Below are 25,622 nucleotides of genomic sequence, written 5' to 3'. Positions count from 1 at the left end.
TTATTTCAATACTCTTATCAGATGACATGAAAAGCTTTCCTCAAAATTCATTCTAATCAGCTTTACTTAGGAGTTGAGAGACTTTGCGAGCTGCCCACCACAACATCTGATAATAACAGAATTCTTCAGTCATAGTCACAGCCTGTGTGGTTTGAGGGGCGGGACTGTCTCCCTTAAGTTTTTTCTCTGCCAGACTCTCAAGTATTGCTCCATTAGAGTAGTGACTGAAGTTAAGGTCTTGAGTGTCTTTCAAGACCCTTATTAAAATGTAAATATGCTGATTGGAAGGATAACACAGGAAGCCATTTGCAACAGCTGACACAACAGGGAATGTTTATTAAACATGCCAGGAGGGAATGAGCCTCAGCTCAGCTTGCTTGGCACCAAGGGAGGGAAAGATCAAGCGTGGGGGGGCCCTGGCAGGGCCTGAGGGTGCAGACTTCTCAGTAATCCGGGCACCATATGTCTGGGGAGAGGTACAGGGTTAATTTTAAAAGAAGTGAAAGAAGATAGGGCAAGGTGCTGAAAATAATTTTTCACTTACCCTAAAACTCAGCTTTGGGCTTTGCAGGGACTGGTTACATGTACCATTCGACCTTCTTTTTAAAGCATGGTTTGCCTACAGCCTCGCCTCCTTCAGGCAAGCAGGCATGTTTGGCTTTGCCGTTGCCGTGTTTTGACTTTGTTCCTGGCCATCTCAATGCCTAAAAGAGAATCATTTCATTTCAGAGGGAAGTTTAGACAGTGTGTTTCTTCAATAGATCAGCAAAAAAGGATTTAGCTGCTTGGCTCTCTCCTGTAACCTCCGGAGCAAGGTGTTCTTGTAACAATGTTGCCTGGTAAGCAACATAAATTACTTTAAGAAGCAGCTTATCCTCCTCTAATCTCTAAGACTCTGGCAGTCAAACTGACCTATTTTCCAGAGGTTACCTTTGAAGCTAGTGGAGCGAATCTTTCCTACACCGGCAAGATCCAGGTGTAGCTGACTTACATCATCTGCCCACTTAGACCACCTGCTAGATTAACATTCCGTGCCTCATGCTGCTCCCAGGTGGGTGAGCTTCGTGGATGGCTCTGAACAGCAAATGCTTTTCCGTGTACTAAGATTATAAAGGTTTGACTCACCTGGCAGAAGGAAGGTGAACCTCCTGACATGCTGAAACACCTAAGCATTTTGCATTCATCACCATTAACCGGGTGAGGCTATAAATAGTTAAAATGCCCAGAGACCTGCACATAGATTTTCCATTTGTGTCCTTTTGGTATAGCTTAGTAACTCAAATTTTAATGTACATAAGACGGTAAATTGAGTTGTATGCACGCCGTACAGGGTCAGTACCTTGAAGATGTATCAAGGACAATCTTTGCTATAATCAATTTTTGTTTTAGGGGTTGAGTTTGAAATTTAACTGCCATATATGGTAGGACCTTAGGGTGTGGTATTAGGATGTTCAAATAGTTTCAGCTCTCTTACCCACAGAACAATAATCAATTAGTTCATCTGTATTTATTCTAGGTTTTATGGTCACCAGATTAATGAAATCCAGAGAAAATACCCAGACATCATTTTTGCCGTTAGTTAAGGTGGCCACACATCCCTGTTTGCCCAGGACCAAGGGCTCCCTGGGATGCTGGACTTTTCTGTTTTCAGATCGAGACAGTCTCAGGCAAACTGAGATGAATTGATTGCCCTACCTTTAGTCTTTTTTTTTTTTTTTTTTTTAAAGATTTTATTTGTTTGACAGAGAGAGACACAGTGAGAGAGGGAACACAAGCAGGGGGAGTGGGAGAGGGAGAAGCAGGCTTCCCACCAAGCAGGGAGCCCGATGCGGGGCTTGATTCCAGGACCCTGGGATCATGACCTGAGCCGAAGGCAGACGCTTAACGACTGAGCCACCCAGGCGCCCCTGCCCTACCTTTAGTCTTGAACTTGTTCCCCAGCAAAGCTGTTGTCAAGAGTATTAAGTAGCCACATAAACCCGGGAATGGGAAATGTACAAAAGATGCAAAAGTCACCATCTGCTACATTTGCTCTCGAGCAGTTGGATAACTTGAAGGGAAGTATAGACATAAAGCAGAGCTGAGGAATCTTCCAGCATCTGACCCTGGCACAGAGGGCATTGAGAAGCATGAGTTCAGGCTGCTACCACTATCTAATGCAGAGGATCTGCTCATTAAGCCCAACCCATCACATTTCCCACAGTGCCATAGTGGTATTATAAAAACAAAAATCATCCTATCTGGAAGGCAGTTTAGATATCACCAAGACATTGGTTCTCTAATTGAGGTCCCTGGACCAGCAGCTTGTCACCAACACCTGGGAACTTGTGTGAAATGCGAATTCTCAGGCCCTGTCCTGGATCTGCCACATCCAAATCCGAAACTCTGGGGCGGACCCAGCAGTCTGTGTGTCTTCATGATCCCCCAGGGGATTCTGATGCATGTTCCATTTTGACCACCACTGCTACCAGCCAGCAGATTTTACGGATGAGAAAATGGAGAGTAGAGAGAGGAATGGCTTGCCCGTGGTCACACAGAGGGTTTGCAGCAGGGTTCGAGGTGAAAATAACGGTCCCAGTTCTGACCCACTACCCCAGAATGCAGAGTCACCCCCAGGCAGAGGCCATTCCTTCAGACCTAGCTGTCTTACTTGATACCGCCACCACCAACCTTCTCCGACCCACCTGGAAGGTCCTCCATCTCAAGTAACCTCGGCATTGATTTTGCCATCCACCTGTGGTCTGGGACACCTGGGACACCCGTGTCAGGAACTAACAGTTGGTTCAAAAGAGAAGGGGTGTGGGTATAGAAAGCACCTTCCATCTCAGACTGGTTTTTGTCCTTGTCATCCAGCATTTCCATGAGGAGCTCGCCCTGCAGATGGTGGTCAGCACCGGGATGGTGAGAGAAACCGTCTTCAAGTACGCCTGGTTCTTCTTTGAGCTTCTGGTGAGATTCTGGCCTGTTTGTGTCTGTGCTCAGCAAGGCATGAGGCACATTGCAGAAAGGCAGTGAAGTTGTCCCCCTCTTAGGAACTGACGTTTTATCCCCCGAGTTGCTCCCACTGAAAACCTGGGATGGGTCTTTAAAATCCAACTCTGCCTCACTCCTCTGCCCCACTTCCACTCGTTCTTGTTGATGCTGCCTTGAAAACATACCTCCAGCCTCCGGCTTCTCCTCATCTTCCCTGCTCCCCACCTGGCGCTTCTTGTAATCACTTCCTCTTTCACCCGCCTGCATTTCTTTTTGTTCTGGTCCGTCCATTCTGCACAGGGCTGCCGACTCTTTTAAAACAGATCATGTCAGTCTCCTCTGGAAAACCCTTCCATGATTTCCGGTGTACCAGAAATAAAGCACAAATTTTATCATGGCCTACAAAGCCCTTGTCTGATTATGTTTCCCTCTGTCTCTCACCTGAGCTCATACCATCTTTCCCCCTCTTTCAGCCCCGTTGGTCCCATTTTGGTTCTTTGAAGGTGCTGTGGCCTTTCCAGCCTCAAATCCCTTCTCAAATTCTCTCTCCCCTCCCTACCTTCCATCCCCCCACGCACACACATTTTGGGTTCTTCTCTTTGGGTTTTAGCTTAAATGTTACCACCCCTGAGAAGTCTTTCTGACCAGTTCACACTGTAATTTATCTTCCTCTCTATTATTCTCCTCTTAAACACCCTGTTTACTTCGATTCCAGCAATTATCACACTTTATACTTGCTTTTCTGTATTGCTTATTTCATTTCTAGGATTTGGGTCTATCTTCCTTACGATCATGTCTGCCCCAGCACACTATTGGGTACCAGACAAGTGCCAACTGATATCTACTGGGAAGAAAAAATGAGATTTGTAAATTTGTTTACCCTACAACTTCTGTCTGATCTCTACCAGAAAAACAGAAGGCACAGCCGTGTTCCTTCATTTTAGAATGAAGACAGTAATACTAATACCCCTTTTGTAACTGATTATTGAAGTGAAAAGATTTTACTATAAAGCTGTAAAGCAACTAAGAATATCCATGTCGTCAGTGCTGATAAATGGAGATAAAATTTGATGTGATGTTAAATGAAAAAGGTATACAAGTGTAGACACAAACTATAGTTAACCCATGAACAATGTGGGGGTGAGGAGCGCCAACCCAACCCCTGCACGGCTGAAAATTCTCATGTAACTTTTGACTTCCCAGAAACATAACTACTAATAGCCTATTATTGCCCAGAAGTCTTGCTGATAACATAAACAGTAGATTAACACATATTTTATATGTTATGTGTATTATATATTGTATTCATATGCTAAAGTAAGCTAAAAGAAAAGAAAATGTTAAGAAATCATGAAAAAGAGAAAATAAATTTATAAGGCTGTACTATACTTATCCAAAAAAAATCCGCATATAAGTGGACCTGTGCAGTTCAAACCCATGTTGTTCAAGAGTCAACTGTACATAAAAATGTTCATACAAACAGTCCCAGGGATTAGGATTAGGAGTGGATTAGGATTTAGTGGTAGAGTGAGCTTTATATTCACTGGGTTCTTTCCCCTGTGACATTAACTGAATAATTTTTTTTTAAGAGAGAAGGTAGGATTTCCCCCATGAGCTCTAGTTTATTTATTTAGGTTGAAGCCTAAGGAAAAGGGAATACTACTGAACAATAGGATACAGACAACAGGGGGTCAAAGGAAACAAAAATGAAAGTCACACTGTGGAGGAAATGGGAAGCGATGTGCAGTAGGGTTAAAAAGGAGTCAGGCCCACACCGCAAAAACATCCAGGATCCCAATCTTTTAGCATTTCACTGAGTTCCAACCACTAGCTTGAGAAAGCTGTTTTCAAAGCACAGCCTCAAAGTCTTGCAACAGAATCACCAGGGGGAAGAAGGGGGTGCTTAGTAAAAATAAAGCAGATTCTTGAGGCCCTCCCTAGCACTAGTGAATGCAGTGAGGAAGAGTGGAAGTCAGCAATGTACATTATTAACCTGTCTTCCTGGGGGACTTCTAAGCTCACCGAAGATCCACTAGTCCACACCATCCCTGCCCTGTGAGGCCTCAGCAGAGCTAAGGGTCTGTATACATGGCCAGCGCCAGGATTTTCCATTCTAAAAGCCAACCTCATCCAGGTGGATGCCTGCAGCCTACGAGTCTTGGAGCAATAACGTTAGCAGTGAGACATGAGCTCTGTGCTCTGGCAGCGAATGGACTGGCCTTAAAACTCTCTGTTGAGGTGTGAGAAGTATCAATACCAACACTCCATGCCCTGTACATCCTTCTACTTACTTAACCCACTCACTGTCAAGTTTCTCTGTAAAGAGGATTCACTTCGGTCATAATCCGTCTGTAGACAATTCATACGAATAACCTTCATAATGCAATTGCATATGGCAGTTGAGTCCATTTGTCATATTGCAAATGAAAAGTCAAGAAGCAGAAAGTAAAATTGATATTGTAGAATCTCAATGAACAAAGTCCCAGAGGAAAGCAGTATCCCAATTCAGTGTTTTCACACACGTGCACACATACGTACACACACACTTCACCTCATCATTCTTAGATATTATTGAGTAGTTATATAAGTACAATTGTTTGACCAGAGAACCAAACTTCTAGAATGACGGTTCTCAAGCTCAGCTATGTGAGAATTCCAGTAGCAGCTGTCAGGGCTCTTTCCTACGTCGGAACCTCAGTAGAGAGCTATGTGATAAGTACCTGAGGGGTTCTCCCCACTGCACACACAGGAAACCAAGGCTAAGGAGGGTTTGCCCAGCCCTCTCAGTCACCAAGGACAAGATGCTCAAGGCTGTAGTCCAGCTTCTGTTCTTCTGCCATTTGGCCTCTCCTTGGAAGCTCAAAGTTGCAAAACATTTCCTTAGCCTAAGCTGTTAACAACATGCAAAACCTTTATATTCGGAAGTCAGCTTTAATGCAGCAAAGCTACGCTTTTGCCATTCCCAGCCAGAATGAACTCAGCCTTTCGAGGCCTGAGTGGCTCCACCTGGCATCCTGGAGCTTTGTCTTGAAGGCAAGTTTGCATTCTCTGCGGGTGTCCCAGTGACTCTGCCCTTCATATAATCCCAGTAGCCACTGGCATCCCTGAGGAAGGAAAAATAATCACATCCAAAATGTATCATGCGTCGTACTGTGTATGTGCTGGGCACCGTTTTAAGCTTTATCTCATTTAATCCTCAAGCAGCCTTGAGGCCAGAGTTTTCTATCATTCCTGTACATGGATGGGGTTGGAGGAAATGTGGTGGCTCTAAGGAGGAATCTCCAGGTCTGCCAAAGGCTTTGTCTTCTTTAGTACCCTTAACCACAGGGAGCTAAGAACCATGGAAAAGGTGAAAATTACTTATGATCTTGCACATTTATCTACTAGGACTCTGGGAGAGGAAGCAAAAGCTAAAGCTGGTAGCTCTCCTTCCCTCTAGGAGTCCTTGATGGTAAACAGATGAGGTAGCTGGAAAGAAAACTCCTGCTGATCTGAGCGTATGGAAGGGATTGACCAACGGGCAGATCTCCCAAGACACTGGTGCCCCAGGGCTCTGCATGTGGTAACCTAAGTGTGTCAGGGTCCTGGCAGGACACCGTTGGCATCACTCAGAAGGCTTGACGGAAAAGCATTCATCAAAGGGACAGTGCCAGGGTGAGCACAGGGGGTTGGTGGGGCGCCCGGGGAGGAGCCTTTATCTACCCATTCTAGGTCTGGAGGAGCGAAGGTGGGGAACAGTGTAACTGGGATTTAGAGAAAGCTGAGGCAGAGCAGAGGATCCCCATGACAGGAGCTGAGGACATATACCTCTGTGTCCTCTCCCCCACTGATCCCCTGCTGGTACCTCCTCTTGGCCAACTCCAAGCAGAAGCCCAAGGAGGCCTAAGAGACGGAGTCCGTAGAGATCAGCTTCCCAAGGTTCAGAGATTGACACAAAACACCAAGAAATGGATCTCGGCGCTGGGATGGGGGCAGATGGAAAGTACTGGGGCCAGCCAGAACTTTGCACAGGAAACCGATCCCAGACCCAGACAGCGTGCGCAGTCCTCTATGCATTATTTGTGCATTTGCCTTACTGATGCTCAGGAAGCTGTTTAAAAACCAAAACAGTTTTTTTCCCCCATGAAGCCTAAAGAGAAAGAGAGGACAGCCTCCTTGGACTTAGCCAACAACCTGCGCCATTTGACACCCTTCAATTGTGTTAATGCCCAAGCGCTAATAAACAACTACTTTGGCTTCAGAGCTGTTGAACACAGGCTTTGGGCCAATTTCACACTTGCTAATGAATAAATCCCTGTGCTTCTAGAAACTGCTGAGCCAGACTTTGGGGACCCACAGGTAAATAGGTGACCTAGTTTACTCAGAACGTGAAGTTTTGCACCAACAGGCTCTTTAGAGGTACCCCTGCTGTGATGGGTCATGAGGGCCAATGGGGGGAAAGAATTTTCCTGCCTCACCCCACCTACAAATAATATAGACCAAGCATCCACTAGTATTTATTTCTACTGGATGTTCTTCTCTGAAGAGCCAAAGGACACAGTAGCTGGCAAGTGACTTACAGTCTGGAAGGAGGCCATTGATTGGAAGTACGGTATTGTGAGAATTATTTATTTGGTTGTAGGATGGCCAAGCTCAGCAGGCAGAAGCCGGATATAACAGTGAGTTCTAAAAGTCTGGTGCTAGGGTGAGTTCGCCGGAAGAAAAATCAGGATGGGGGCAGCTCAAAACAAAGAGGCCTTGTCTTCCCTAGGTCCTTTGTTAGGAACATGGTGAGAGAGACACTTTTGTCAGACAAAAATGGAGCCCAGTCCCCATCTCTCATCCTGATCCTCCCTCCCACCAAGTATGTGAGACTCCGTGAGGTACAGACTCATCTGTGTGTCCGGAACCAGGCAGGACTCTCCAGTGAAGAGAATCCATGGTCCTTACACTGGGCTTAGGATCCTATGTTCTTAGCTCTTCTCTGAGCTGGCCATGGTATTATCTGAAAACAGAAAATACATAAAGCCTGTCTGTTATTCTCTTCTTATTTTACCTTCTCTTTGTGTTTTATCTCTGTTTGTCTCAATGCTAATGAAAATTACTGGCCCTGCGTTCTTAGAACCAGGAATCTGCTGGTAGTGCATGAAAGTTCTCCCGTATGGTGACTTCAGTTCCCATCATAGGAGCAGAGAGCATTTTTCCCATATAACTGGCTTTGTCTCCTCTTCTTCCAGCCCTGACCTAGGGAGTCATCTTCAGGCAAAAGTGGGCAATTAACTCCTAGGACCATTTCTTTTTGCAATGACTCTCTTATTAGGCTGGGCACATTCACGAGAATGACCTCAGAGGGTAGGCATCCAAGGTAAGAACTCCCAGTCTTGCCCATCAGAGTGTTCCTGATAGCTCTAAGGAACTTCTAACAAGGAGGAGACATGACCCCAGATGGTGTCAAAGGGCCTTGTATTACCCACGAATCTCCTGGCCTCAAGAGGAAGTCCAAAAAACAAAATGTGATCTTGATTTTAAATGGTGGTAGGCATTGAGCTGGTGTCGTATATGGTATATTTTTAATACATATCTTTTAAATATATAAATATATATATATATTTTAAATGTTTTATTTATTCATGAGAGTCAGAGAGAGAGAGAGAGAGAGAGAGGCAGAGGCAGAGGGAGAAGCAGGCTCCCCTCTGAGCAGGGAGCCCGATGCGGGGCTCGATCCCAGGACCCTGGGATCATGACCTGAGCCGAAGGCAAATGCTTAACCATTTGAGCCACCCAGGTGCCCTATAAATATATTTTTTAAGTAGATATATAAAGCAAGATAGTCTTAATTGAATTCAAAACATAACTTCTCCTAGAGGCAATGTTCCAAATAGTGGTTAAGTTGCCAGCGAGCATAATAATAGAATTGTTTCTGGAAAACTGTGCTCCCTGTTTCAACTTGAAACTCAAGAGGAGCATTTGTCCCCTCTTCTCCTTATTGTTTTGGGGACAGAAGTGACTTCAGTTCACATCAAAAACGGTATCCTGAACAGTTCCTTCTGTGGCACGTGTTGGCCCCGTCATCAAGCAGTACCTGAATGGTGACAGGAGCCCTGTCCACATCTGCCTTGCCGTGGGCGGTTGAGGAAAGGGCAGTCTTCTAACACTAAAGCTAGAGAACGAAGCTCCCCGGCTTTGTGAGCAGCAAGAAGGAAGCCCCCTGACTTGGGGTCAAGAAGAGGACATCCTTCCCACCTCCTGCCACCATGGTAACCCTCTGTGTGGCAAGAGCATTTTTTGTCCGGTCTTCTTGGGCAACCACCAGTGCAGATAAAGTGTTAGGAAGTCCACTGTTAATGAGCTTTTCTTCACGTCTTTCCCCCTTCTCCCCAGTGTACAAGCAGCTCACCGATTTCTGTGCTGGCATTTCCCCCACCCCCTCTGTAGGTGAAAAGCATGGCACAGTATGTACATAATATGGACAAACGGGACAATTTTCGGAGGACTCGTTTTTCCGACCGTTTCAAGGATGACATAACTACTATTGTTAATGTGGTCACCTCGGAGACTGCAGCCCTTTTAGTGAAACCTCAGAAGGTAAATGTGTCGTTATTCTTTATTTTCTAAATCTCTGACCTTGCGCGTCTGTTATTTCCCTAAGCAGAGAAAAAGAAGCATCCTCTTAAGCCAGTAATTTAAATGTAACTAAATAAACATGACACCTAAGTGCAGTTATTACCCTGGATGGGACTCTAGGGTGGGGCTGGGGGATTGTCAATATAGATACAGGAGGGAGTATTCTCGTTCTTCGAAAATACATCTTGACGTATTACGTACGGAGTAATGGGCATGATTTTTGCAACCTACTCTCAGAGTCAGTGCCTCTGAAAAAAAATCGTTATACACAGAGCATGATAAAGCTAATGTAGCCAAATGTGAAGTATTGATAAATCTGGTGAAAGGGCATGTAGGAGTTCTTTGTACTATTCTTGCACCTTTTCTGTATTTGAAATTATGTCAAAATAGAAGGTTGCAAAATGAAAAAAATGAACTGGAACAATTTTAGAAGGCAACCATAAAATGTGAGGCAGGAGTGGTCATTATTAATACCTTTACCATTATTAAGAATGTGTAGAGTACCCAGTGCTCGGGAGGTTTCCGTTTGGTTATTTCTCGTGGCAAACTGTCTCAATGAAGCAGTGGTCTGCATTTTGGCAGGCATGGAAAAGGACATGCAGTGAGGTTGATAGATTTTCCAAAAGCCATGTGGCTAGCAGCAAAGCCAGGACTGAAGATTCCAAGCCCAGAATATTCAGACAGTTATGTAAGCTGCCCAGGAATGGTCCCTCTGCAGGATCCTGGGGCAGGCAGACTTGCCACTCAGAGATACTGTGGAAACTTCTCTGTCAGGTCCCTCTCCATCCCAGGGGCTGTTCAGCTTGGCCTGAATTTGCAAACGGCACATCAGAACAAAAGGAAAATATTCTTAAATCATATTTTCAGTAGAGGCAGAGAAAAGTGATTTATCATTCTGAGAACGAAGGACATAAATATGAAAAAGTGAATCCCCAGGTGCTCTGAAGTCCTGTAAAATCTCTCATAAATATGAGCACCGAGAGATGACCAAAACCAAAGCTCTTGCCTCAGTTCATGCAAGAGTTCCCTCTACCATGTGTAACTCTGACCTCTCTTAGGCTGGGAATGCTGCCTAATTGGAGGGAAAAGAATTTCTTATGTAACAACCAATTCTTGTATCCTGATGAGATTTTCTCAACAATTCCTTATAAATTAAGAATCTGTCTCACTGAAGATAGTGGATACATTTCATGTTAGTTTTGCCAAAACAGTAGTTACCAGAATCAAATAAGTTATGGTAGAAGCATATGAAAAAAATATGAGATAGCCATTAAAACCAAGTTTTGAAGAAAGGCTTAAAATGTGGAAAGATGTTCATAGTATAATGTTGAATGAAAAAATTCGAGGCCCAACATCGTGTATAGGAGAACGAGCTCAATTATGTACATATGCATATGCATATAGGAAAAGAAAGACTGAAGGAAATGTACCTAAATAATAACCATAAATGAAGAATTGCTTGATTCAACCCAACACTCATGACACCTGCTAAGGGCTCACTTGTATTTGCTGCAGTTTGCAGGGTCACCAGCTTTGCTCCGTTTCTCCCCCAGGGACACTGGCTGAAATAGTAGGGATCTGTCTGTCTCGGCTTTCCCACAAGGGACCTGGTTGTTCCTGATCAGGGTTTACCGCAAAATGATTCGCGTGTTGGTTTGTTTTTAAGGAAAATGAACAGGCAGAAAAGATGAACATCAGCCTGGCTTTCTTCTTGTATGACCTTCTCTCACTCATGGATCGTGGCTTCGTATTTAACCTCATCAAACATTATTGTAACCAGGTGAGCATCCCACGGACATAGCTGTGTCGTTCCTGGTTCCTTCTCTTCCAGTGTCATGCTCATTGCCAAGTTAGCTTAACTCCTGTACATTCTGGGTTTTGTGATCATTTGTTTTACGTCATTTGTCTTCTGCTGTGGACATCACTAGACACCCTGGTTCGCATGGATTCCTGGAGCATTTGCCAACGCAGCGCAGAAAAACAGACAAAAGTCCCTGCCCCCATAGAACTCACCATTCAGGGACTCAGATCCAGAGATCGTTAGGATTGGAAGATAATTCAAGCTTCGCCCTTTTGGTGTTCGGGTTAGGCACGAAGAATGGAAGGAACTTGCCCAAAGTTACATGGCGGAACACATCCAGAGCCACGGTCTCCAGAGTCTTTCCTGGGGTTCACCTCCGGTAGCACACCACCGCCCTCCCTGGAAAACCTCTCCCTACGACTCCTCTGTTTTTCCTTCCTCTGCTGAAGAAGTTTCTGGACTCAAGTATGCTGATTAGTGGCAGCATCGCTATATGTTTACAGGGTTGTCTGATTGTCTTCACTGGAACAGTTAACAGAAATCACGTGACGGGCACATTCGGTCTCAGACCAGGTCTAGAATTCAACACATGAGGTCTCTTTTCACATACTAGGGCAATTAATTAAAATGTGCTTGTGGAATTCGGCCTTTAAAGAACCCTGATAAAATCGGCCAAAGAGACCGCCTCACCGAGCGCAAGGCAAATATTTAGAATCCAAGAGCGTCTTAGCAGTTCCGCCACCTCAGATTTTTAAGTAGGCTTCTTCTTTTGTTCGCCATCCCCCTTAAATGGCTCCAGCAGTAGTCCTGTAAGTAGCGGTTGACGGCTGTCGTTGCTGCTGCTTCCCTTCCCTGTTCCTGCTCCCACTGTCATCACCTCCGACTCTCACTGCCACCCCCTAACCCCCGGCACCGTCACCGGCCCGGTCACCAGGGCTGGCTCCTCGCTGCGAACCAGGCACTGTCCTGCACGTTTTCTAGAAGTAGCATCTTCAATCCTTGCAGGGTGTCTTCTACCTTTTGCAAATGGTAAGGTTGAGGTTTAGAAGAGTCTTGTAACTTGTCCAGGTTGGAAAGAGCCACATCTACCTAACTCTGGGGTGCAGTGGATTAATCACTTCTCTTAGGCCTGGCTCTCCGTGGTTAATCTCTTCGTGACCCTAAGTAATTCATTTAACGTTTCTGGGTCTTATTTCCTCATTTGTAATAGTTTGTAATAGAAAAGGAACTCCCCCCTTTCCCCCCGCAAAAAAAAGACCATGACTTTTCTAAAGGAACTCGTAATAAACCGACCTGTAAAAAGAGAAACCTAAGGAAACCTCAGAATTCCCAGAACATCAACATCTTGAGTGCCCTGAGCTCCTGACCCTGCGTGGATCTTCTGTTTCGGATTCCACCAGAATGCAGGGGTGGAGGACTGTGCCTTTCCTCTTTGCCTTTCCTCTGTGCAGCCCCTCTTAGGTGTTGAGGATTATAGGTCATCAGATGAATTGCAAATAAAAGTTAATATTTTTTTCAAAACAGGTCATTGGATGAGTTGCAAATAGTAAACCCGTTTTTCAAAAGTTAAAATAGGATATATAGAAAGGAGATACTGAACAGCACGGTAGGCCCATGGGTTAGCTGCTTTTAAAGAAAAAAATGAATCATGACAGTAAGGCAGACTTTTATTCGGGAACATCGAGATAAGTGTGGGGACCGTTGCAATGGGATTTTACAATACGGCAGATTGGGCTCAACTATAAATACAAGGAAAAGTGGGAACTTATAGCCAGGGAGCGGGGTGGGGGGATTAGTGGATGAAAAATTCGTAAGCAGAAGCCTCAGAAGAGAGGAGGATTCTGGCTGAACCAACCTAACAGGATTCTTACTGAAGACAGGCCAGGGTGACCAGAAACCCCCCGGGGGGCTGGTGAGGGATGAGCGTTGAGGAATTGGGCAGATACCAAGGTGACGGTCAGACATCAAGGCTGGGTGGGGGTGGGGGGACTCTGGCTAAACTGATGGAGCAGGATCCTTGCTAAAAATCGAGCTCTCGAGGACATGCTCAAGGGTGGGCCTATTTGAAAAACAGCTCAGAGGAGCCTGGCTCGCATTCGGTGAAGGAGAGACTCTTCATCACACATGGATACTTTTCATTACCAAAAAACCAACAAGGCAGTCCAAAGAAGATGTCTACCTGCCCTGCAGAGGCCCTTTATAATTTCCTCTTTCGTTTTCCTTTCTTCTCTCTTTCTCTCTCTCTGTTTTCAATCTTTTCCTTTTCTTTTCCGTTAGGGTTGCCTCTCATTTACCCTCTCTTTCTTCCTCTTTTGTGTCTCAGCTTCCAGAGAGCCTCAGACTTGGAAACTGGAGACCTGTGTTCTAATCCCAGTGATGCCGTTCAACTCCTCTGTGGGATTTGGGCAGCTTTATCTTGGCATCAGTAGCTCCCTCATCCGCCAGAAGCCAGAGCTGGATTAGATTTATTCAGGCTTTGACGTTTTGATTCTCTGCTCTGTTGGCCGGTGACGTCTGTGGATAGTGCTCAGCATAATTAGTGTAGCACTCGGACCTACAGTGATCACGTCCCGTAATCAAGGGTGATTCAATCCACTGATCCCAGCTATCTAGATAGACTATGAGCATCATACCTGACGCAAGTTACATTCTTCCAAAGTCCTCTGATTTTATCATTTTCGCATACCCTCATTCAAACACCCCATCGTATTTCCCACCATTTATAGACCTTGTGATGATGGGTGTGATCTCAGCCTTTTTTTAAATAGTCACGGACAGTAGACACATCTAGCTTTTCAGTTGCTTGAGGTCACTTTCATCGTGCCGCTAAGGTAACACCCGTCCCTTGGGGAGTGCGACTGAGGCCGCTACTTTGGGTCCTGACCTTTGGGGAGGATGTTTCCAGCACTGCCCCTTATTCTCTTCTAAACATCACCAAAATTATTTTTGCAATTTCCGTCTTTAATGAAGTCTCAAGGGACCTATTGAGGATACCTTCTTTCAAGAACAAAATCTTACGCTTTCACATTCTGACTGGTTTGACCCAGCAGCTCCCGGTGAGTGACCATTAAGTGAGGGGCGTACGATCGGGTTCTAATCAGCTCAGTTTGCTGGTGGCTCCACTGGTCCGAAGTCAGGCAGCAAGACACACTGACAGAGAGCATCGGTTCTGGTAACCGTTCTTACCCAAAAGTCATGTTTTATTTTTTACATAGTATGTAACTGCAACTGGTGGATCCTGTAGGCAGAATGACCCACAGCACAAGGGCTTCCCCTAAGATGGCTGAAAATACGTTGCTCATTTACATTATGTCCTTTATAAAACTGCTCTCAGAGTCCAGAAGAGGAGGCAGGTCCGTTCACAAGGATGAGATGCTGGGGCGCGAGGGTGTTGATGATGATACATTGAGAGTCTCAAGGCCCCTCATGGCCCCCTTTCCTTACTTTGCCTTAAAAGAAGCTGCGTCTGAGTCAGAGCCCATAGAGTCTGGGTCTTCAGTTGTCACCTCATCCGAGGGAAGCAAATGATCTCTTCCATTTTGTCACTCTTCTCAGCATTTCATTGCCTATGCTGTGGTTTTTGTTTTAACTTTTTTAATTGAAGTCAAATTAACATACGGTATGATATTAGTTTCAGGTTTACAGCACATTGGTGCAGCAGTTCTGCACGTTACGCAGTGCTCACACAAATGTGATCTTCACAGTCACCATCCGGTGTTGCTACCACATTGTTGACTGTACTCCCTGTGCTGCACTTTTCATGGTTAGGTTGTTTAAGGGGAGACGTCCTCATAACTCTTGCAGCTTTCTCTTGCTTTCTCCTCCTCTTCCTCCCCTCTTACTTTGGGGCAGACTGCAGCTTTTTTTGCAGGGACTACATACTTTCCTCAGTAATGTGATGCCTTTATCTAGGGAGCCGGCCTGAGAACTCCCCATCGGGGCCTTTAATTAGAAACTACAAAAGAACAGGGTGCCTGGGTGGCTCAGTTGGTTAAGCAACTGCCTTCGGCTCAGGTCATGATCCTGGAGTCCCAGGATCGAGTCCCACATCGGGCTCCCTGCTCAGCGGGGAGTCTGCTTCTCCCTCTGACCCTCCCCCCTCTCATGCTCTCTCTATCTCATTCTCTCTCTCAAATAAATAAATAAAATCTTTAAAAAAAAAAAAAAAAAAGAAACTACAAAAGAACAGTTGTGGTGTTAGAGTCACCCAGTCATATTCCATTAGTTTTGTGTGGCCCCATATGGGGTCAGCTCCTTTCATTTAGCTTCTCAGACACAGTGGGGTTTTTGTGAAATTCATGATATTATGTTACACTGAAGACATACCTCCAGATTATTTGCAGCACCAGTTTGCCACAGTGTTGTAGATGTGACAAGGGTGGGGGTCGGGTCGAGAATCCACATTGTGGACACCTGTTAGGCCAGAGTCATTAAGGGGAACAGTAACGCGTGACAACTCACTGGGCCTCCCTTTAATATAGAGCTTTCCATCCGTTGCACTGCCCCTTAATTTTTATTAAGTTGATTGTCTTAATCTGGAGAGAAAGGAGATTTTTGTATCTGCCAGCTTCAACTCCATTTACCTTATAATAAACACATCTTTCCTGTTTTCATTTTTCTTCCCAGCTGTCGGCCAAGCTCACCAACCTTCCGACGCTCATTTCCATGAGGCTGGAGTTTCTGAGAATCCTGTGCAGCCACGAGCATTACCTCAATCTGAACCTCTTCTTTATGAATGCTGATACTGCTCCAGCATCCCCCTGCCCCTCCATCTCTTCCCAGGTGATCAGCTACTGAAAAAATTCCTCAAGCTCTTTGATTTAATTAGTTGAGTCACTTATTACTATAAAGGTTGGTCTTGTTAATTAAAAGACAAATCAAGCTATTCACACTGGACCACTTGATCCAGAGACACACAAGTATGGTACCTGAAGTTGCGCCATCTAACTGATCATTTACAAGGTACGCGATTGGTTTCTTCCTAGGCTCAAGGGTCCCTGCTGAGGCCAGGAAGAGCAAGGAATCCATACGCATTATCAGAATTTAGAAAATCATAAATAAGTCACGTAGCTTCCTCTGTCTGGCATCAATCATCTTGCCACATTAGGTGGACCATCTTCTTTGCTCACTTTTCTTTTCCTGAACCCCAGAACCATAAAATTCATGAAATTGCATATTCCTTTATATTAATTCCAAAATGATCTACTAGTGGTTTTCAACACTGGTATTATATCTTTGAGCTATCCTAGAACTTTCTATTAATACTGTTATAAAATGGAGTTGGGTGCAAGATGAGTCCATCTTGAATTATACTCCAGATAATTTAGTTCTTGAAGCACTAAAAAGACCTTGTCATAAACGAATGCAACAGTCTCTTTTATAGAGAATGTATTTCTAATGAGTCTTGTTCTTTATCTGCCACAAAAACAAACAAACAAACAAAAAAACACTTGTATACTATTTAGAGACAAGACTTGGGCTGACGTGGCTAATCTTTTTTTGTAACAGTTTCTCACAGGTTAGGTTCAGCGGGCCCCAGATTCTAGAGGTATTAATTCCAGAGTCAAATAAATTTTGGAAACCCTGTGTTAACTGGTTTGTTCGCATTAGGCCACCAAAGAATCCCTAACTTGTTAGTGTAAATTGTAAATACCCAAGGGGTGGAAGAGAAACGTATTTAATAACCACTGATTCCCAAAGTGATTTCACTATTGGAAACCTTTTTTTTTTCCTCCATAGATTTCTCAAGGGACTCCTGCCCTCTAGAAAAACTTTAAGGAAATGCTGTTTTACAAGACAAATCAGTAGCTCAGGGCAGCAAGCAAGATTTCTCAATATTAGGTTCTATTTTTGTTGCATATTCCTTAATACTAATACAAAGGTGAAGGTTTGTCTTACTAATTAAAAGAAAAAAAAAAAACTTAGCCATTTATGCCAAGTAGCAGGAGCCAGCTGTCAGCCACATGACCATCTCCTTGTGCACTGGGGAGGATCGGACTTACAGCATCAGTTCCAAATGGGCTAACTTTGTCCTGAGTCTTCTGCTCCATTTCCCTTCTGACTACCCCAGGGAGTTAGCAACCCTGGAGCCGAGGCCGAGCCTCGGATTTCCAGAGACGCTTTCGATTCCTTTAGTGCAATGTACAGTGTGCCCCCAAGATAACACAGGAATTATCTAGGACTGATAAGTCTCACACTTCCCTCCCCGACTGCCCTGCTAGTTCTAGCCCGCAGAATTCGGGCAGTATGCAGAAGCTGTACTCAGAAGTGTAGCTGAGGAAGCAGGGTCCTCAAATCAGGGAGGCAGTTTGTAGGAGAGGCATTCCCTGCTCAAAAGCCCCAGCATGGGACACAGTGCCCGTTTCCCTAGGTTTCCCGATCCACATGATATCCTTGGACTTTCATCTTTGCTTCTGATCTGGGGTGGGGAAGGGAGTATGAGTCTTTTTGTGAGAGACCCTGAGGGCTCTGTTTTCATCTTTCCCAGCTGACGGTTCTCTGTCTACGGGGATGGGAAAGCAAAGTGACCACCCGAAGTACAGCTCCCACCTGGGGACTCTCCCTGGGAAGTGCTTACAAAGCCTCCCTCCAGGCAGCCCAGGCTCCTTAAACACTGGCCATTGTGATTTGAATTCCCGGTCCTTGTTCCTTATGGAACTGCTCCTTGCATTTCTTTCTTTCTTTCTTTCTTTCTTTTTTTTTTTTTTTAACACATCTCAGTTTATTTTTTTATTTTAATTTTTTAAAATTCAAATCCTTGCATTTCTGTAGAACTCGAGCTCCTGCTCCAGTTTCCAGGACCAGAAGATTGCCAGCATGTTTGATCTGACCCCGGAATACCGTCAGCAGCACTTCCTCACCGGACTTCTCTTTACTGAACTGGCTGCTGCCCTGGACGCTGAAGGAGAAGGGTATGTGTCTGACATGTAAACTGGAATGCAAAGCGGAAACAAAACAAAACAAAAACAAAAGCCAAAAAAACCCCCACAAAACCCAAAAGCTCCTTACTAAAGTTTGCGGCCCAGCCTCTCCTACTTGGCAAAAAAACTCTACCATTCACCAGCTCTGAAGAGCGGAAGTATCCATGTGTTGAGAAAAAGGCGCTCAGGGGGACGTGGAAAGGCATGAAGGACAGAGAGAAACCCTCATAAAATGGCTTTTTCCAGCCACTTATTCATTGAGAAGAATTTCCCATTTCTGCTACAGCAGCCTTCCCGGGGATGCCTTGATTGGTGAACTTAGGAACAAAGCCATTTATAAGATATGCCCCAGATGTGATCTGTGTACACACAGGGGAAGCAGCAAGATGCTGCTTGGCTTCATGTTGATCAAGGAAGTGGCCGCTGATGGGAAGGCAATCACCCAGTGTGCAGATTAGGCTTCTTGCAGGGAGACCTTCCCATGTTGAAAGAGATGCCCCGGGTCCAGGGCTTATAAATCCTTTCACCTTTTATAAGCCTGATCACCCAGGGGCTTGTGGCAAGATCTAGTCTTGAAGTCAGTGGACAGGGATGGAGATGGACCCACCCCTTCTTTCCTTCTCTCCCTGTGCTCCCTGAGCCATAGGCTTAGAAAACCACCATCTGCCCAATCGGATGGAAGGAGACAATGCCTTCCAAAATATTATACACTCCATTCAACACTTAGCAAATGCCTCCCATGGGGTGGACACAGACACAGTCTGGAGTAGATCAGAGATACATCAGTGCACAAAACAGACAAAAGTCCCTGCCCCCATAGAACTCACCATTCAGGGACTCAGATCCAGAGATCGTTAGGATTGGAAGATAATTCAAGCTTCGCCCTTTTGGTGTTCGGGTTAGGCACGAAGAATGGAAGGAACTTGCCCAAAGTTACATGGCGGAACACATCCAGAGCCACGGTCTCCAGAGTCTTTCCTGGGGTTCACCTCCAGTAGCACACCATCGCCCTCCCTGGAAAACCTCTCCCTACGACTCCTCTGTTTTTCCTTCCTCTGCTGAAGAAGTTTCTGGACTCAAGTATGCTGATTAGTGGCAGCATCACTATATGTTTACAGATTTTTGTCTAATTGGAAGTTTTCAAATTTTCTCTAAGTGCTTATAATTTCGTGAAGGAAACAGTGATAGAAGCACCTTCAGCTTATGTTAACTGCTGCAATCACAAAAGTATCCTAAGCGCTTTGACCATATTGATGTTGGCCAAGTGAATGTCTGTCTCTGCCTCCCAGGAGGTCAGTGTGGGAGACGGAATGTTCTTCCAGAAATTCAGGTCCTGAGTGCATCCTTAGAGAGCTTCAATCTCCTCTTCTCTCAATCCTAACTACACTGCTCTCAAGTTTCTCAGTAGAACTTTCTACCCTATAACTAACATAAATTTCAACAGCAACACAAAGTGCCATGATCTATAAGGTACTGAGAATGAGGTTTGAGCACAAAGAAAATCGCCTTCATGTACAAACACACACACACACACACATACACACACGTTTTTCCTTAATTTTCCTTTGCTAGCACTGATCCACGTGACATCTGAAAGTACTCTTTAGTATTTACATTAGCAGAAGTTTCTAATTTCCATTTCCCTTCTACTGAGACGTCAAGGGCAACAGCCCTGACATCTATTTTGATTCCTCATAAAATTGTTGCTGTTTGCTGTTATTTTACTAGCAACAGAGTGGAGTATGTTCAGAGGTCATCATGTAATTTTCAGTCAGGTGGGTATGTTCTTCAAACGCACGCACGCACGCATGCACACACGTGCACGCACATACACACACGGTACCTTTTCTACCCCCCAGAGGGTAAGTAATTAAGAGTGTCTCTCCTTTGGCAACACAATAATCCCTGATTTCTGGGTTGTCAGTTACTCCCCTGGAAAGTCATTAGAAATATTGTCACATACTTATTAGTAACTTTACCATGAGAGCTAAAACCTCAGAAAAATCTCCTTTAACAATACTTCCTCATCATCAGTACTTCCTTTTGCTGCCAATACAATTAATAGACTCACCAACACCTGCCCATCTGAAGGGCAAGGGCCAGTGGGCATGTCTCAGTAGCTGGACTTCTGAAAGGAGCCACAGCTCCAGTTTCTAAGGGTCTCTCTAGAACCCCATTACCTGGAGATGCCCGCAAATGTCCACACGTCATTAAATCCCTAGTGTTTTTCAAGCTTGTGGAAATTATCTAGCATCTCTTTGTTATGCTACCAAATGGTTAAAGACTTAATTCCAATCCTTCACATGCTCTTCCAGAAAATAGAAGGGAGAGGACCCTTTCCAACTCATTCCATGAGACTGGATTTACCCAGATACCAAAAGCAGATAAAAGACATCACAAGAAAACTGCACACTGATATGACTGCAGATATAAATATCCTCAACAAAATACTGGGAAACTGAATTCAACAACGTATAAAAGGGATTATTCGCTGTAGCTACATAGGATTTATCCTAGAAATGCAAGATTGGTTTAACATCTGAAAATCAATTGATATGATACACTCTATGCATAGAATAAAGGATGAAACCCATTCAATCATCTCAATAGATGAAGAAAAAGCTTTTGCCAAAATCTAATACCCTTTCTTGAAAAAACACTCAATAAATCCTATAGAAATAGAAGAGTAGTTCCTCAACCTGAGAAAGGGCGTCTATGAAAAACCCACAGCTAACATTGTACTTATCAGTCGAAGACTGATTGCTTTCCTTCCAAGACCAGGAACAAGATTATCCACTCGTGCTACTGCTATTTTATCCGTCATTGTACTGGAAGCCCTACCCAGAGCAGGTAGGCAAGAAAATGAAATAAAGGCACCCATATTGGGAAGGAAGAAGTAAAACTATCTCTGTTCACAGATGACATGATTTGTTTTTAGAAAGTCCTATGGAACCCACTAAAAGCCTATTAAAGATAATAAATGTGTTCAGCAAGGTTGCAAGGTACAAGATCAATATGCAAAAATCAATTATATTTCCATATCCACACAAACAATGTGGAATGAAATTAAGAAAACAACTCCATTTAAAATAGCATCAAAAAATAATAAAAATCATAGGACTAAATTTTTTAGCAAAAGAAGTGTAAGACTTGCACACCAAAAACTATAAAATACTTTAGAAATAAAAAGATCTAAACAAGTGGAGATTCATGACATATTCATGGATCAGAAGACTTAATACTACTAAGATGGCAATACTCCCCAAGTTGATCTACAAGGTCAGTGCAACTCCTCTCAAAATTCCAGCTGGATTCTTTGCAGATATTGACATGCTGACCCTAAGATTCATATGAAAATTCAAGGGACCCAATAGCCAAAACAGTCTTAAAAAAGAACACAATTGGAGGGCTCACATTTCCTGATTTCAAAATCTACTACAAAACAATAGTAGTAGTTCTGCCATAAAGATAGACATATCGATCAATGCAGTTGAATTGAGTCCAGAAATAAATCTTTGCATTTATAGTCAATTGACTTTTGACAAGGGTGCCAACACAACCCAAGGGGGAAAGAGTAGTGTGTTCAACTATCCACATGGAAAAGAATGAAGTTGGGTCCCTGTCTCATACCATGTGCAGAAGTTAACTCAAAATGATCAAAGACCTCAATGTAAGTGCTGAAACTATGAAACTCTTAGATGAAATCATAGAGAGAATCTTCATGAAATAGGATCAGGCAATGGCTTCTTAGATCTGATGCCAGAAATAGGCACAATGAAAGAAAAAAAAAGTAGCTAAGTTAGACTTCCTGAAAGTGAGAACTTCTGTGATATATAGGATATCATCAAGAAAATGAAAAGACAATGCACAGAATGGGAGAAAATCTCTGCAAATCACAGATCTAATAAGGGATTTGTGCCCATTATATAATTTTTTAAAGATTTATTTTTTTTATTTTGGAGAGAGAGAGTGCGCGTGCACACGTGGGGAAGGGGCAGAGGGAGAGGGAGAGAGAGAGAATCCCAAGCAGACTCCCCACTGAGTGCGGGAGCCTGACACGGGGCTTGATCTCATGACCTATGAGATCATGACCTGAGCTGAAATTATGAGTCAGAGGCTTAACTGACTGAGCCTCCTAGGCTACCCCCTCTATATATAATTTTTAAATCTTACAACAATAACAAAAAGACAAGTAACTCAATTTTTTAATAGACAAGGGTCAGAATAGACATTTCTCCAAAGAAGAGATGACCAATAAGCACATGAAAAAAGTACTCAACCACATTAACCATCAGGGAAATGTGTATCAAAACCAGATAAATACCCCTTCTCTCTTAGTTCCTTCAGGCAACTGTAACAAAAACACCATAGTGTAGGTGGCTTATAAACAACAGAAATTTATTTCTCATAGTTCTGGACGCTAGGAAGTCCAGGATCAAGGTGCTGGCAGATTCAGTGTCTGATGAGGACCCACTTCCTAGTTCATAGATGGTCATCTTCTTGCTGTATTCTCTCATGGCTGAAGGCAAGAGAGCTCTCTGGGGTTTCTCATAAGGGCACTAGTGCCATGCATGAGGACTCCACCCGCATGACCTGATTCCCTCCCAAAGGCCTCTCCTCCTAATACCATCACACTAGGAATTAGGTTTAAACATACGGATTTTGGGAGGACACAAACATTCAGTCCATAGCACCTTCATACCCACTAGGATGGCCATAATAAAAAGATAAATATTAACTAGTGTTGGCAGAGAGAAAATGGAAACTTTTCCTGGGGTGGGGGGGATGTAAAATGGTGTATCCATTGTTGAAAAGAGTTTGGTGGTGGGGCGCCTGGGTGGCTCAGTTGGTTAAGCATTGGACTTCAGCTCAGGTCATGATCTCAGGGTCCTGGGATTGAGCCTCTGGTCAGGCTCCACACTCAGTGAGGAATCTGCTTGTCCTTATCCCTCTCTCTCTGCCCTTCCCCCTGCTCATGCTTTCTCTCTCTCTCTTGCAAGTAAATAAAATCTTAAAAAGAAAACAGTCTGGTGGTTCCTCTAAAGGTTAAATATAGAGTTACCACAAAATCCCATAATTCTACTCTGAGGTATGGAGTAGACTTCATATCCAAGAGAAGTAAACTTATATCCATACAAAAGCTTATACACAAATATTCAAAGCAACATTAATAATTCATAATAGCCAAAAAGTGGAAATAATCCAAATATCCATCAATTGATGAATGGGTTATTAAAATGTGATCTGGGGCTCCTGGGTGGTTCAGTCGGTTAGGCATCTGACTCTTGATTTTGGCTCAGGTCATGATCTCAGGGTCATGAGATCGAGCCCTATGTCAGGCTCCACACTGAGCGTGGAGTCTACTTAAGATTCTCTCCTCCTTCCTCTCCCTTTGCCCCTCTCCCCTACCTCAAACCCCCCACCTCAAAATAAAATGTGATCTATCTGCACAATGGAATATTACTCAACAATAAAAAGGAATGAAGTACCAAATGCTACAATATGTTGGACTTTGAAACATCAAACCCAGGACCAGAACACAGGCAGTCTGTTTCTGGATTCTAGACACTTCTACCCTCTTTTATTTGGTTTTCACATGTCACCCCAATGATCAGGAGCATTCTGATTCCTCCTTATTGTTTAAGAGCATTTTGGCTGATCTCCCTTCACCATAACCTCTAGCTTTCTGTGTTGTGCCAATAGGATCAGCAAAGTGCAAAGGAAAGCGGTCAGTGCCATCCACAGCCTTCTGAGCTCTCACGACCTGGACCCGCGCTGTGTCAAACCAGAAGTGAAGGTCAAAATCGCTGCCCTCTACCTGCCTTTGGTTGGCATTATTTTGGATGCTTTGCCGCAACTCTATGACTTTACAGGTAATGATGCCTTCGTGTCCTTCCTTGAATTGATGGGGGCCCCTGCCAAGTGCCCCACTGGAATGAAGTTTCTGCTCTTAGCTCTAGTGCTGATATGTTTGTGTGAGCAGTTTTCCACACTGGTGCTCTCCAGACGTTTTTCATATAAGTCCCAATAAGTTTTGGGGTTTTTGGGGGTTTGGTTTTTTTTCTTCTTTTTTGGTCCCTGTAAGTTTTTCGTTTGTTTGTTTTGTAAAGGACCACAGTCATGTGTGTGTGTTTTAAAATATTTTTTATTTTAATTCAATTATTTAACGTATAATATATTATTGGTTTCAGAGCTACAGGTCTGTGATTCATCAATCTTTTATAACACCCAGTGCTCTTTCCATCACGTGCCATCCTTAATGTCCCTCACCCAGTTGACCCATCCCTCCACCCACTTCCCCTCCAGCAACCCTCAGTTTGTTTCCTAAGAGTCTCTTACGGTTTTTCATTTAGAAATTACTTGTTCAGTCATTCACTCATCTGCTGGTATATGATGAACTTTATAGACCATACATCACAAAGGATGAAATACTAACAGAATTACTCCCGTAGGAGATCACCACTCTAAGGCATTGAAATAAAGGTGTTTCTTCTCTTTTCTCGTATGAATGGCTTAGGAAAGAAGCAGACTCAGATGACCCTAAACAATTGTTCCATATCATGGTGTCGGGGTGCCTGGGTGGCTCAATTGGTTAAGCATCCAACTCTTGGATTTTGGCTCAGGTCATGATCTCAGCATCATGAGAGTGAGCCCTGCATCAGGCTCTGCGCTGAGTGTGGAGCCTACTTGGGATTCTCTCTCTCCTCCTCCTGCCCCTCCCAACTCTAACTCTCTCCCTCTGTCTCTATCTCTCTCAAAAAAATCATGGTAATCATGGTGTCTTCAATATTAGGAAATTCTGCCATGGCAACGGAATTTTGCCTTTGGCCCTAAGAGACTGATTCTGGGGTTGGAAGTCTGTATCTCTCATTTTTCAGCAAGAGGACAATTGTCTTATAGGAGTTTGTGAACCTCCTGAGTTTATTTACATATTACAATGTGGATTAGGGAATGTATATGAACAGAAAATGGGCAAGGGATGTATAGAAGCAAGCTTGGCCCAGGGGGTGAGCATCCTCTGGTGGTGCCTGACTGGAGTCCAGATTGAGAATACAGCTGTCTTCAAGATTTAACGATATAATCCAGAGCACAGCAGATGACCCGTAGACCATTGCCAGAATTTTGCCGAAAGTTTCTCGAAAGTTCCATTTAAAGACCTATGACTCATTTGTTCCCAAAGCAGGGAACTGCTTTAGCACACATTCTCCTAAGCTTCCTTGTTAATGAGAATTTTCCCAGTCACTTTGGATCAGAGCTTTTCAGCGCTTGGCCTTCAGGGCTTTTAAATCTCAATGGTTTCTCAATTCACAGCGGTCACCGTAGCA

The 25,622-nt window shown here is 44.0% G+C and overlaps 1 protein-coding gene across 2 annotated transcripts in view; it reads left to right on the top strand.

The window, feature by feature from the left end:
- DOCK8 (dedicator of cytokinesis 8) overlaps nucleotides 1-25,622 on the top strand; it is a 219,317-nt gene that overhangs the window by 146,155 nt on the left and 47,540 nt on the right. For both annotated transcript variants that reach the window (XM_081802802.1, XM_081802803.1), the window contains 6 exons: nucleotides 2,854-2,949; nucleotides 9,388-9,537; nucleotides 11,243-11,356; nucleotides 16,004-16,159; nucleotides 18,149-18,288; nucleotides 24,001-24,170. In XM_081802802.1, the coding sequence (XP_081658928.1) occupies nucleotides 2,854-2,949; nucleotides 9,388-9,537; nucleotides 11,243-11,356; nucleotides 16,004-16,159; nucleotides 18,149-18,288; nucleotides 24,001-24,170 (826 nt within the window). The remainder of the gene's footprint in view (nucleotides 1-2,853; nucleotides 2,950-9,387; nucleotides 9,538-11,242; nucleotides 11,357-16,003; nucleotides 16,160-18,148; nucleotides 18,289-24,000; nucleotides 24,171-25,622) is intronic.

Source organism: Leptonychotes weddellii, chromosome 14, assembly GCF_054177405.1.
Source record: "Leptonychotes weddellii isolate Sample4059 chromosome 14, ASM5417740v2, whole genome shotgun sequence".
NCBI classification, from domain to species: Eukaryota; Metazoa; Chordata; class Mammalia; order Carnivora; family Phocidae; genus Leptonychotes; species Leptonychotes weddellii.
The sequence above is the reverse complement of the archived record's forward strand: the minus strand, read 5'-3'. Positions and strand labels throughout refer to the sequence as shown.